The sequence below is a fragment of the Cyanistes caeruleus genome, chromosome 15 (assembly GCF_971803275.1).
Source record: "Cyanistes caeruleus chromosome 15, bCyaCae1.hap1.1, whole genome shotgun sequence".
Taxonomy (NCBI): domain Eukaryota; kingdom Metazoa; phylum Chordata; class Aves; order Passeriformes; family Paridae; genus Cyanistes; species Cyanistes caeruleus.
Window position 1 is genome coordinate 9,654,234 of NC_141715.1, and position 13,976 is coordinate 9,668,209.

A 13,976-nucleotide genomic window follows, 5' to 3' on the forward strand; every position below is an offset into this window, starting at 1 on the left:
CTGCCTATTTTTTGTTCTCTGCTCATGCTGGCTGAGCCATGAGATGAACTTGAGATGCAGCAACAATGCTAGGCAAAAAAGCTCCTCAAATCCTAAAGCCCATTTATTTTCAAACATTACTACCTAAAGTTTCTATAATACCTCAAAAATCCCTGTCCTGTGTACATACACACAACATAATCCAAGACACATTATTTTCTAGAAAACATCCTTTGAATGCACAGCAAAAGCAGAGCAGCATTCTGTTAATGGGGTTTGTTCATTGATTCTACATATTTAATTTTTGTTTAGATTTAACTCCTTTTCCTCTTACCTCTTTCACCATCATTAATTTGAAGAGATTTCCAGAGATTACCTGTGAAGATTCATGCTCAACAAAACTGTCCACTTGCCTGCAATAACATATAATTCTTTCCTGGTCTTCTAGTTTTGGACTGTTTTTTTCCCCAAAAACTTTAATGAAATAAAAAGAATGCCTCCTAAATCACTCACTGCTCTGGCTACACGGTGTGCATATGGCCCAAGGCTGGATGCAAGGGTTTGTACCAGTTTATGCTTCTAAGGAAGTTGGGTGTGCTCAGGAGGGTCTGTGATCCATTGTCAGTGTGACAACACAGGACACGCACATTCTGTACTCTGCTGAAGCTCTTCCATTAGAAAGATTAACAAAATCAGGGAGAGGAGGTCAGATAATTGTTTTAATACTTAAACAACAAATTAAATAGAGTGCTGGAGCTGGCATTGCTCACACAAATGCTGCCCACTCACCCAGAGTCTCTGGTCACTGTTTCCCACTTTCAGTCCAGCCAGCTACTCACCATGGAGCCCCATCCGAAGCAGAGGTGGAAAACCTGCCTTGCCAACTCACACATTACAACAGATTGCCTGCTGATTACACCTCTCTCCTTCCAGAAAACAATTCCAAACAAATAAGGCATAGTATTTGCCTGGGACAGCTTCCACAAACAGTAAAAACCTTAAATAAAAACACAGGTTGGGAAGTCTGGCTGGATGGGAAGTCTCTTCCCCTCCTGGTGCATTTTTATATACATCAAAAGCTATTATCATGACCCTTGACATGTTAAATGTGAAGTGCTCAACTGTCCACATTACCCTACATATTTCATATCCTACATATGTCTACTATCCTATATATTTTATTTTGAATATCTCAATGCCGCTGTAATGATCAGAGAATCTTCCTTTTTTCCTGTAAATTTTTTATTAGGCTAATCCTAATCTCTAAATATTTAAAGCTTTATTTGTTTGACATACTGAATTAATTGACTATTAATACAAAACCTCCCACAAAGAAGCTGCAAATATAGTACCTCAAGCTCTGACTTCACTTCTCACAGCCTAAGGCCTCAATTCTTCAATTACACACATTTATCTGTACTATGGTGAAGAATCCCAATGGGACGACTCACACTTGGGAAGTTAATCACATTTGTGAAGATCCAAGTCCCGTAGTTCTGGCTTGGGACTGTATTTGGATGAGACATCTTTAGGGAACTGAGATCTGAAGAAAGCAGCACCAGCAGTGCAGTGTTTCTATGAATAATATTAGTGTGATAAACCTGAAGGCAAAGGTGTTCTTGTATCTGAAACTCAGACTGGGGAATGCCCAGGAATGGTTCACGCCCACAGCCCCACCACTGGCTTCCTGACTGACACGAGAACACTGGATGCCTCTGTCTGTCCACCTGTGACATGCATATATAGGACAAAAACTCTGGGGTGAATGATTTAAAGACATCTCACTGTGATTTTCAATCTTTATATGAAATCAATGTTTCATATAACCAAAATCAAAAGCAGTGATTATGAGCTGCTTAATACCAATGAATGAAAGCCCCTTGAGAAGCTATAAATCCAAAACTGTCAACACATCAGTCCTTCCTTAATTAATCCCACTGTCCTAGCAAACTTAGTGCATTACATCTCCTAATACATTAAAAATCAAGCATCCCTGTACACTATTCAATGAGGTAACTGTGCCAAAAAGTTTATTGTGACTACTGAGTGCTTTTGTGAATCAGTGCACTTGAACCTTTGTCTTTGCCATCACTCCTGTTCTTTGCAGCTTAGAGGGAAAGGACTTTTATCTGTCCTTTATCCACACTCCTGACCTGCTGTTTCAGCACCCATACACAGCTTTCAGGCAGCCTGCAGGGCTCAGCCCAGGGAACCAGATGGTCCCAAAAGGAGGGTGGTGGGAGCAGGGAGTAGTAAGGAACACACAGGCCTGAACAGTCAGCACATCTAAACCCACTGGAGATGCTGAACACAGGCATGTGAAGGTGGCAAGAGGAATCTATGGGCCCAGAGCTGCACCAGTGAGCGTTCGTGACAGCTGAAACCAGTCTGAAACTGCACAAATAGACAGCCACAACTGAACCAAATCCAACCAGCCTACAAGTAAAGAAGGACCCAGGTATGATAATGATAGGTTGGACTTGAATTCAAACACGGGACCCCAGCCAATCCCATTGAACTGTGAATGCAGATATATCACTGGCCAGGGACTGGGGCGGTGCTGAGAACCCAACCAACCATGGCTGTAAGCACCAGAAATTTGAAATCTGTATAAAAGGGGGTGCCCAACAATAAACTTGGGCTGTTGTTGCACAAAACTCAGTGTATTCTGTTGTGTGCCTGTCTCTGAAACTGCGACAAGTGCTGACAGCTCACCTCAGTTGGACTGAGCAGGACATTGTGTCTTTTACACCATGACCTCTGGTGTGCTTCCTTCTGCCTAGTAATAAATGTTTTCCAGCAAGTTTTAGCAGATTTTAACCTATGCTCCGTGATTGTTTTTCGTGTGTATTGGTGGAGGGCTCACAGAAGTCACCGTTTCCCCCACAGCTCCTGGGGATGCAGCACACAGCCCCCAGCTGCTCCAGGATCCCACCTCCAGAAGCACCAGTGTCTCCCCACAGGTCATCACAGAGCCTGGATTCTCACATTCCCCTCTGCAGAGCCATCACCCAGTGCTAAGGTGGGAAACCTGGTCTGCAAGGGAATGCTCCTCCCCACCACACCCTGGGATACAGCACCTTGCCTTTGTCTGAGGGACAGCAGGACATGTTCCAGCCAGACTTAGCACTAAGGGTAGGCTTCAAGTTGTGCCCTCCACAGAGAATGCTCTTAGGCACCTTCAGACACACCTGTCCCTGAGCAATGTGGGTCCCAGCACAGGCAGCCTGCAGGGCACAGCGTTAATTAAACCCCCTTCTGCTCCACTTCTGTTTCTCACATATGCACTGCCTCCATCCCAGAGACACAAAAACACGTTCTGACGGTCATCAAACTGTAACTGGGCCAAACTGGCTGTTCAGGAATAATTAAATTAATGTGAATGCTAATGAATAGCAAATCTCAGCTCATGCTCACGTCAAAGGAAAAAAAATTCTGAAAGAGGGGGCAAATTTAAAAAAAAAAAATCTTCAAAGTTTAGATTAATTCTTAGAACGAGGAAGCTTTTCCATTTTGTATTTATGAACAAAAAAAATCTTTGCATTGATGTTGTTTTAAGCCACATAGCACCACTTTGTCAGTGTTACTGTAACTTCACTGAAACGAAAAGCAAATTGGATCCTTGGGAGTTTCTGTTATTAATCATACATTGAAAAATTCTTAAACACAAGTTTAGCAGTTCAAGGAAAGCAAACTGACTTAATGAGAACAAAGTTATTACATAGCATTGATGTTTTCTGAGCCTTTGCACACTAATGCTTCTCCAAGGCAGAGTAGTTTTACTCCAGAAGCTACTAACAGAGTCTGGTTTGACAGTATTCCGAGTGCCATTTCTGAACCTGAGTACTGCTCCTAGAAACCACAGACCTTTACAAGCAGGTGTGAGGTATAAATTGACATTCTTTCTCCAGTGCATTGAGAGTAACTTTTAGTAATGACTGCTGCAAATAAACATTTTATTTTCTAGGTGAAATCAGTTTCCATTGCTTCTTAGGTACCACTGAGCTGTATTTTGGTATGGGATTTGGGGAGTTTAATATATATGTAACGCTGGCTGGAATTGTAACAAAGTTGTTAATATTTTAATGCTGGAAGAAAAAAAGTGGCTTAATTATTTTCTTTAGTCAGCTAATGTGGTTTACAGGATACAGTAAGAAATTACCAAATCAACACTTACAAAAACAAAGCCAAAGTTCTTTAAACTGTCAGTTTAAGAATATGTGGAGCCTGTGTGATACAGACATGAGACTGGACCACATGGTACACAGCCAAACTCTGTTAGATCTGTAGATGTTTTCTTCTGCTGATTTTTTTCCCTAGCCCCAAGGGAACCTAAGGGGAAACCTTTAATTATTAGAAGATACTCAAAACTATATTACAGTATCACTATGTGAATATAGGACAGATTTAGATGACGTTTTCCAGGTTGGTAAAGTACAATATTTCAGAAAAATAAAGATAATTTTATCACCAAGCCTGGTCATCCAAGTTATGTTTGCAAGTCTGCTGCTGGTTTAAGGTGGGACTTCTAGCAAAATCATTACATCTGTTTCCCCATTTGTAATTGACAACTACCAAAACGTCTCTTCCTCATACAACTGAGGACACACAGAATCAAGGCAAGCCATGGTGCAGAAGCAAAGACATGCCATGAAGACAGTTGCATTGTGGATTAACTTTTCTGTTTGTAAAGTGCAGGCTATCAATAGCATGGACAAAAAATGAGCCCTTGGAAAAAGATAGAGTGAGAGCAGAATGTCTTGCACTAAGGTTATGTATTTAACAGTTTTACATTAAATATTCATATATAAAAACTTTTTTAAGTGCTTTTCTCCAATTTAAAAATCTAAAGAATTCAAAAATAAGGCATTCAATATTTGAAAAAGTACAGATTTACAAAATGTGTATATTCTTGTCATGAAAACTCCACACCAACATACACTTGGAAAAAAAAAATACAAACAGGATATATTACAAATTTATGTAGCAATAACTTAGTTCTTACCATGCAATAAAAAGGATGTTAATTGAGATACACAAGCTTTTAGCTTTCCCTAAACTGGAGGGCTTAATTTTGTTTGCAAATGAGTTTTTATGCAAATTCATAGAACTGTGGCACTTGAAATTTCTGGTAGCCTTTCTATTGAGAGTTAAATTGTACATAATGATTATGAGGATGGAGAGTAACACAGCGCTGTTACGAATCATTCCAACTTTGTTCGACAATAGCTGAAACTCTTTTCTCATATTCACGTTTGTTCTCCTGGTAAAGCTGTGCTGCCTGACTGTTTGCTGGACTGTTTGGATTGGGTTCATCAAGCAGAGACTGGAAAAAGGGGAAAACATAATGTGAGACAAACCAACACGTTTAAATCAGGAAAAAATAAATTTATTTTCAAGTCAAATGTGTTTCAGAGGCAGACACGACTCAGAATGGCCCAGATGAAAAAAAACCTAGTTAAACTCATGGTTAGGCACCCCTAATTATACTGCTGAACCTCAAATTACACCCTGCCTAAGCATCAGTGCTGCACACACTTGTAGCTTCACAAACCAAACAGAGACAGTTTGCACTAGTCAGCACTATGGAGCTAACTGACTATTTGGTAATTACATTACTACTGTCATTCAGGACTGAAGAGGGGTTTAAGATGTCTCCTACAAAACATCACTGTTGAAAAATTAGAGCAATCACAAGGAGCAAAGGAATTGTGCATTTCCACTGTGCCAGGGCATTTTTACTTATTCCAAGTAGTGCGTTTCAGCAATATTGTCCCTTTGAGGGCTTCACAGTAAAGTTAAGTATTTCAAACAGTGAGGCAAATTTCTGCATCTGGTATCCTATCTTGAGTAAAACCAGTTAAAAATGAACACAAACCAGAAAGTAACTGCTTTCCTGTGCAAAATATATAATGGCAGTTTTGTAGCTCAGAATTAGTAATTATGTAGCACCTTTGCCTTTATTTGATCTAAAACGAACTGCTTAGCTCATAAGGATTTGAAGTTCCCCTTGATACCTGGCTATCCCCATCACTGAGTTGTGAATTCTGGAATACAGACCAACAGTAACAAAATTATTTGGTAAAACAGATGCAAAGTTACCTGAATTGAAGTTAAAATAGATGAAACATCGTATGTTGGACTCCAGCGATTCTGAAGAATATCTAAACATATGCTGCCATCTGCATATACTGTAAATACAACACAGATATCACTTAGAAACTGTCAGATTGATGGCACTATTCAAGTCAGATTTATTTTTCCAATTCAGTCTGTGCTTAGATTAATGCTTTAGGAAAGAGGACAGCATTTGTCTCACCAGCTTCTGGGGCTTGACATATACTTTGAAGATTTATTACTGAAATTAACAGAACACCTAAGAGGGAAACAAGAAAGGTCTGAAGATTATGGCATTAGCACAGGAAGGGGCAGACTTGGTGTCCTGCTCCTCCAGTGTGACTGACCAATCTTGTCACAGTGGAGAGGTCTCCCAGAGAGCAGTGAGGCCTTCACTGCAGGAGTGGAACCACTCACAGCCATCACACCCTGAGCAGCTCCTGCCCCATTTTCACACATCTTACACACACTGTGAGAGGCACCAAGGCAGACAGTAAAATATATGGGAAAGTGCCTGAAATCCTACCTCTGTCTGGATACCTATCAGTCTTAATGGAGTTCACATGAATCCAAGACTCACTGTTCAAACTTCTACACCCTTGTCCTCCAGCTTGTTCCCAACAAATTACAAACCATATGGCAGAGATAAAGTGGCCTGCACACTATGTGAAGCATAATTTCTACAGAGGAGCAGCAGGCAGGGTTTCTTCTGCATGCATGTACTCAGCAAAACCTATCAGTGCACAGTGCACACTCATAGCTGCCCTCATACTGAGTTTGGGTCAGATGCCTCCTCTATGACAGCATCTGAATTTTCTTCCCTGTGCTAGTCCTGGCTGGCACAGCACCAGACAAAAGCAGAGACTTTCACCTTTTCACCTGGCAGAAGTAAGTAACACTTGGCTCCATCAGTTCCCTGCAGCTCATCATGTGGCTGCAAGACACGGCTGCAGTTAAATGAAAGGGGGCAGGAATCTGCAGCCAGAACTGCCTCTTCAAACCAACCTAAGTGCAGCTGCTGCTGAAAATACTCACAGGCTTTGCTACTGAGGCTACATATTGATTAGTAAGAGGCACATAGCTGTTTCTTAATAGCATCATAACTCTTAATTTTTCATCAGTTTCTGTCCTAGACATCTTCGTAGGGGATGGAAATACTTAGGGGACGAGAGATTAAGCATTCTGGAGCTTCAGAGAATGCATGATCACACTGTAGTATTTAATGAGTATTACAGCTAAATAAAGATGGTTTACTCACCATTTGGATGGAACATTTTTGATAAAAACCTAACAGTTGGAGGCTTATTTGGATATTCTTCAGAAAATTCTATTACTAGTTTAAAAGTACCTGTCCAAACAAAGATAAATACAATCACACAATCAATAACAAAAGAACATATCCACAAACACAGACAGCAAATTAATTTATGTGCTCCATGATCAGTATTTCTCCTCACCATTATATAAACAAAGAACACTGAATCTGATTGCTTTTCATATATTTCAAGTGATTTGGGAACTATGTTTAGAGTGATAAACCCAGCAGCATAGGTTGGGTAAGACCTTGGAGACTCACTGTATACATGGCAAAGGCAGCCATATCCAACATTATCCCACTTTTCCATGACCCAGTATGTTGGGTCCATGGACTTGAGTGACTTTAAGGCATTTCTTTAAGAAGATATTGTGGTCCTAGCAAAGAAACACTGGAATTTCATAATCTGCAATCTCAGTCTTTGGAGCTCGCAGCTGATTCACTGAAAACCTTTGTTATGGATCAGTGAATAATTTACTGTAACTCCTCCAACCTAACACAGAGAAAAACCCATCTGCTGCCAATTACTGCAATAATACTATAATTATTAAACTCATTATTCCTCATATGCCTAAGGGAAGCTCATTACACACTAGCTTTCATGTTTATCCACAAATTTGGGATTCCCTCAACCTTACTGAGTTCAATATTGAGAACAACTCAACGTTTTTCACCTGTTCTTCATTAGGAGAACAGTGATGAATCAAACATGCAAAAAAGATGAAAGAGAAAAGCTTTTGTTGAGCTCAGCTAGAGATGTGTGAACACACCTGGTGGTGTCAGGCCAATAACCTCTGCTAAAAGCTCTTGTGTGTATGTATGAAAAAGCCTTGACAGAAGCATTGCTTTGTAGCTTTCTAACCAACCATGGGCCAGTGTGACAAGACACTGCTTAGATCATGATACACATTTTTACAGCCAACAAGCCTTACTCCTTCACTTACTTAGTTTGTTTCAAATGAAACACAGCATCTATTATTAATATTATTAATAATAGAAAAGCATCTATTATTTTTCAAAAGCAGAACAATGTTAGTACTGCCAACATTTATTAGAATGACAAAGGATACAAAAGTTAGCAACTTACCATCTTCAAAAGGTGTCCCTTCTGGTCTGAAAGGTTTTAAAAACAAACTCCAGTTAAAAGTGATCATTACCTACTTCCACATAGGCACAATAAAAGTACACCTTCTTTCTCATCCTCCCCAAGATATAGGTAGAATCAAGAATTTAAATGCTTAGAGAAGCATCCATAGGCAGCCTCTGAGAGCTTTGTTGTATCTAAGACACTTCCCATAGTTACTCTGCTATTGGGGATATCTACATCATCATCATCCCAAACATTAATGTATGCCTTTAAGTGACTAGATGGGAACAAATGACTAGATTATTAGCAAGCACACTTCAGTTTTATGTCAGGATACTAAGCCACTTCCTCTTCCACAGGATATGCAATGTAACTTCCCAGAGAGATCCCGGACCTTTGTTCTACTAGGATTCAATCCAATCACTAATACATCTGGATATAATGGCTGAGAACATGTGGCATTTATGTACTTTGAAGAGGAATCCTGCTTTTTTATAACACAGTATAACCTATTCATTAAGCCACATGCAAGCTGTATTCAATAAAAAAGCTGAACAAATTTAAAGTTTAAATTTTTGTCTTCCTAACCATTCTCAGTTATCTGGGAAAAGAGATTTTTACCATAACACTTAGCCAATTTTTAAGTTTAAGGTGTTACATACATGAAAAAAGAGAATAACTGTACAAACAGGTTGTTATATTTAGCCCTCTGATACTGAATTTCATAGTGACCAAAAACTCTTACCCAAATATAACTGCATTCCATTGCATTATATTATTCTCAGATGGTGCACCACTGACACCCACAGGAGGGTCCTCTTGCAATCTAAGAATTACAAACATAGAATGAGAAGTCATATACATGAAATAGTTCCATCTGCAGATATAATTTACCAGTAATATCCACACTTTGTAAATATTTTCTCATTCCAGATCAGAGAACACAGAAAGCATTACATGCAGGTTAGCAACGCTCTGAAATACAGACCTACAAGGCAACACACATCAAGATTTTCTCATGTTTTATACCAAGACACAAAGGCACAACAGATCTGATTAAGTGTTCAGGGAGCAAAGGACTAACTAAGAATTACTTATAGCACCATGGAGAGCTGGGATTTATGGTGCTACACTGAACCATGAGAGAGCAACTGCTTCTGGCAGCCACAGTGAAGAACAAGCTGCAGCCACAACCAAGAGCTGAAATCCAAGCAGTGACACACACAGAGCAATCTTGCTGGGACTCGAGGTAAGGGACTGTCTGTGAAGCTTTTCCTGCACACCCAGATCTGTAAGAAGTGGCTAAATTTGGTATAAGGCTATTTTGACTGACAAGCTAATTGCTTCAAAAGGGAGCAAAGGGGAAACCTGTTTGCTGGTCCTCCCTCTTACAGTCCCACAAATTTGTTTATCTCTAAAGCAATCATGGGAACATTTTACATTATTTTTAGTTCCTTAATCCTTGGACTAGGGAAAAGCATGTTACTTACTCAAAGCTTCACAAACTGGAACCAGAAATACATACTGCAGCCAAAGGGCAGGATCCAAATGCCCCGCTCTGCCCATCATTGGATCCGTATTAAGGATCACAAGACCCTGAAGAATGTACACCGGTGGGCCCCAACCTCATTAAACCCCCTCAGTGACAGCTCCTACTCCCCTCACCTATTTTGCCTCCAGAACTACGCAAGAATAAGGAAAATGCAGTGACTATCCTTGTCTCACAAAAAAATTTTGAGTGTTACCATGAGGTTTGATAGTATCACAGCACACTTATAAACAAGTCACTACAACAAGCTCTGCAGACCAAGGGACAAATTCTAACTAAATGCCATGTACAAATGCAGATTTATTGAGGACTGTCAGCAGCACAGCCAGGCAATCCTCCCTGCACTCGCACTGCCTCAGCCTGGGGTAACACCACATGCTGTCCAAGGATGCTGAGTAGTGGCACTGCCCTGCAGAGCAGCACAGAAGCTGCTCAGAGCCCCTCTGAACTCTGTGTTTACATCTCTGCTCTTTGAGCACACACAGTCCAGACAGCTGAGTATCAACAGCATAAACCACCTTCTATTTTGGTCAGGGAAAGCAGGAACAGGACTTCTTCCTATGTGACAGCCAGGCTGCAGGCCAGCAGCAGTACCTGAGCATTAGCCTGACAAATGCATCTGGGAGATGACTTTGGTTTTTAGATCAACTTCAAAGCACATGTGCACCCTACCTGTCACAGGGTCTAACTACAGAAAGGATCTGGCAAGGACTGCAAATAGGACTAATCCTGAAAGTCCTAAACAGCGGGTATTAGTACTCCCTTTTTATCAGCAAAATAAATAAATAACCTTTTTTTTTTTCTTTTGGTTTATTCAAACAAACTGGAGGGGGTAAGAAATCTGCTGAACTGTTCTCTCTTCATTGCTCCTGACAATCACAGTATGCAAAAGCAGTTTATATTTAATGAAGGGAATCAGAGTTCACAGCTCACTGTCTGTTATTTCAGTGTAAAGTAAAATAATATAAGAAACAAATATATAACTTGCAGCACAGAAGAGCATATTAAAACAAAAACTGACATGAAAAAGTTACATAAATTTTGGAATATCAGAGTTGCAATAAATATGAGAAACAGATTTGATTTACTTTGTCTACTTGGTTATATTTTTTCACAGCTTTAGAGTCTTCTCTCCAGTCTTAACTTCAAAATTATTAAACCACTCCTTGTAGGAATATAAAGGCATAAAACCCACATCTGACTGCAATATTGAAAAATTAATTAGTCAGCCTGAAAAAATTCACTGATTCATCTGTGTAACCAAATACAATAAAAAGTCTGAATATCCTGTTTTGATTTGAATGGGAATCAAGCAACACCCACTTAACAAACACCAACACTCACATAACAGCAGGGGAGGGCTCCACTTCCCAAAAACCTCCTACTGCTTCTAGATTCACGAATCAGGCTTTCGTCGCTGTTGCTTTACGTGCAGCCACGTTAAGCAACTAAAATACACGTCAAGTGTTTACTGATGTGTTTTCAAGGGCTAGTATAACATAGCTATGCTAAAAAAAGTGACAATATAAAAGCTGACTCACCTCCAACTACTCCTGAGCGACCTAGTCTGGAGAACTCTTACTGAAAATATTACAAGGGAACCCCCCACCCTTTTCCACACTCCAAATGTGTTTACGTGTCAAAGTGAAAATCATTTATTCCAGAGTCAGTGGTTCAGTCATTAACATTTAAAAGCGTGCAACTAATAACTGCTCCTTTAGCAGCTGGCATATATTACACAAGATTCCTCACGACTGCAAACTTTAAACACAGTATCACGTGCATAACAACATTAAAGGCCATTTTGGCTCTTATTACACACAAACGAAGCGTTCGCTAATTCTATGCGCTTCTTTTTCAGGTACCTATCACAAAAAAACTTATTTTCAGAGCGACCCTCCGACCCAAGAAGGCCGGCACACTTGTGAATTCTGCCGGAGCCATTCAAGCCGGAGCCTGCGGCTCCCGGAGGCAGCTGGCGGCGGTGGGGAGCGGGCCGGACCCCGGCCCCCGGCCGCGCCCGCACCCGCCCGGCTCCCCGGGACCCCGCGGGCACTCCCAGCCGCCCTGCTCCGCGGCCACCGCTCCAACTTTTATCCTCACACGCCCCCAGCCGTCGGCGCCCGGGCGAGGCGGCTCGAACAAAGCCGGCGGTGTCCCCGCTCCCCCCGGCACCGCCGCTCCCCGCGGGGCGCGCCCCTGCCCCGGGGGGCTCAGTGCTAGCCCCGGGTCCGGCACAAAGGCGCGGGGCAGCGCTGGGTCCGGGCCCCGCTCACCTCTTGAAGTCGCGCATCAGGCGGCGGCGCGCCGGGGTGGACATGGCGGAGCCGCGGCGCCGCCTCCCGCCGGCGCCCGCTGCGCGCCCGCACAAACAACCCGCAATGGCGGCTCCGTGCGCGGGGCGGGGCCGGCGCCGCGCGCACCATCGCGACAGCGGGGGAGGGGGGGGCGGACCGCACCATCCTGCCGCGCGGGGGGCGCGGGGAGGGGCGTGCGCGCGGCTCCGCGCTCGGCGGAGTTTGGGAAGAGGCGGCGGGAAAGGGCCCGGGAGAGGGCCCGGGACCCGGGTCCGGCCGGGAGAGAGCCCGGGAGAGGGCCCGGGAGTGCCGCACCCCGGGTCCGGCCGGGAGAGGGCCCGGGAGAGGGCCCAGGAGTGCCGCACCCCGGGTCCGGCCGGGAGAGGGCCCGGGAGTGCCGCACCCCGGGTCCGGCCGGGAGAGAGCCCGGGAGAGGGCCCGGGAGTGCCGCACCCCGGGTCCGGCCGGGCAAACAGCAGCGCTGTTTCGTGAGGTGGGATTTTTGGGTCGGGTGGGAATTTCTCCTTCCCAGACACACCAGCTCGCTGTGATTTAAGTGAACTTCTGCAAAGTACAGAAACAATTACTCGTGGTCAGACTACAAGGTTATGCATTCAGATTCTTCTATGCAGTGTATTCAGCCCACTCCCACTCTCTGCAATAAGTGGATGTTTAAAAAATTTAGTTCTTATCAAATTTTAATTAGCGATAATGGTTCATTTTGCCATATGGGTTCCTCAGCATCTCTTGAAGTTCCCTCTAAATACAGGCTGATTCCTTCTCAGCCCTTGTTTAAAATCCCATTACTCCAACAGACAGAGCAGGTCTCCTTGAAGTCGTGACCCAGTTCTCACATGGAGTCTTGGAAGTTATCCCTGAACTAGGATTTGTGTGGTTGCGTGTTCCTCCCTGCTTTTCTTTCCGATGGTTTAAGGAGGTCAAAACAGCATGGGACTCATAATGAAATGACAGAAATAAACACTGTCTGCTCCCCGTGTCCATTCCCTTTGCCTCCAGCCATCCGGCTGGTGGAACAGCATCAGCCCAGGGTTTAACAGCACAAAGCTCAGTTCTGCTTTCTCACCAAGTTAGTGCCAGGCCCTGCTGCAGCAGCACCACTGACTGTCTTATTTAGAAGAGGAATTTGTATCTCACACAGGGTGGGATTTAGCTCTGCAAAGATTTACTCAGAACACTTTAATCCAGTGTCCCACCTTAGTGAAAATAGTCAGATGCCAAAAGCGAGGAATTCACACAAGGCCTGGTACTGCAGGGGAGCAAGCTTTTCCAAAAAGCTTGGTGATAGAAAACTGTAATACCCCAGCCACTAAAACATTATTCACCACACTAGTGAGGAATGGTTCCTCAAGCAATCCCCTCCTCTGGACTTTCCTTTTCCTCCTTCCATCACACGTTTCCATTTTTCCTTCCACTGCTGCTTCTCTATCTGCCTTACATTTAGCTCCTGCTATCTTGGAAGGGAGAAGGCTATCTGTAAAAAACAATGCAAGCTTGGGCCTGTACACAAAATGAAGGTCGCTTAACAACATTAATTAATTCAGTATTATATATTAATTCAGTATTATATTATATCTGGGCACTGCTTCAGAGCCCAGACCAGGCATCCCCTGT

At 42.8% G+C, this 13,976-nt stretch overlaps 1 protein-coding gene across 1 annotated transcript; it reads right to left on the reverse strand.

Moving 5' to 3' along the window:
- Positions 1-3,461: 3,461 nt before the first annotated feature.
- On the reverse strand, positions 3,462-12,477 carry UBE2B (ubiquitin conjugating enzyme E2 B). The gene is made up of 6 exons (XM_086851537.1): positions 12,324-12,477; positions 9,244-9,324; positions 8,499-8,524; positions 7,355-7,444; positions 6,082-6,170; positions 3,462-5,305 (listed from the first exon to the last, which is right to left on the reverse strand). The coding sequence occupies exons 1-6, from the start codon at positions 12,365-12,367 to the stop codon at positions 5,177-5,179; spliced, it is 459 nt and encodes a 152-aa protein (XP_086707663.1). The 5' UTR covers positions 12,368-12,477; the 3' UTR covers positions 3,462-5,176.
- Between the last annotated feature and the right edge of the window lie 1,499 nt (positions 12,478-13,976).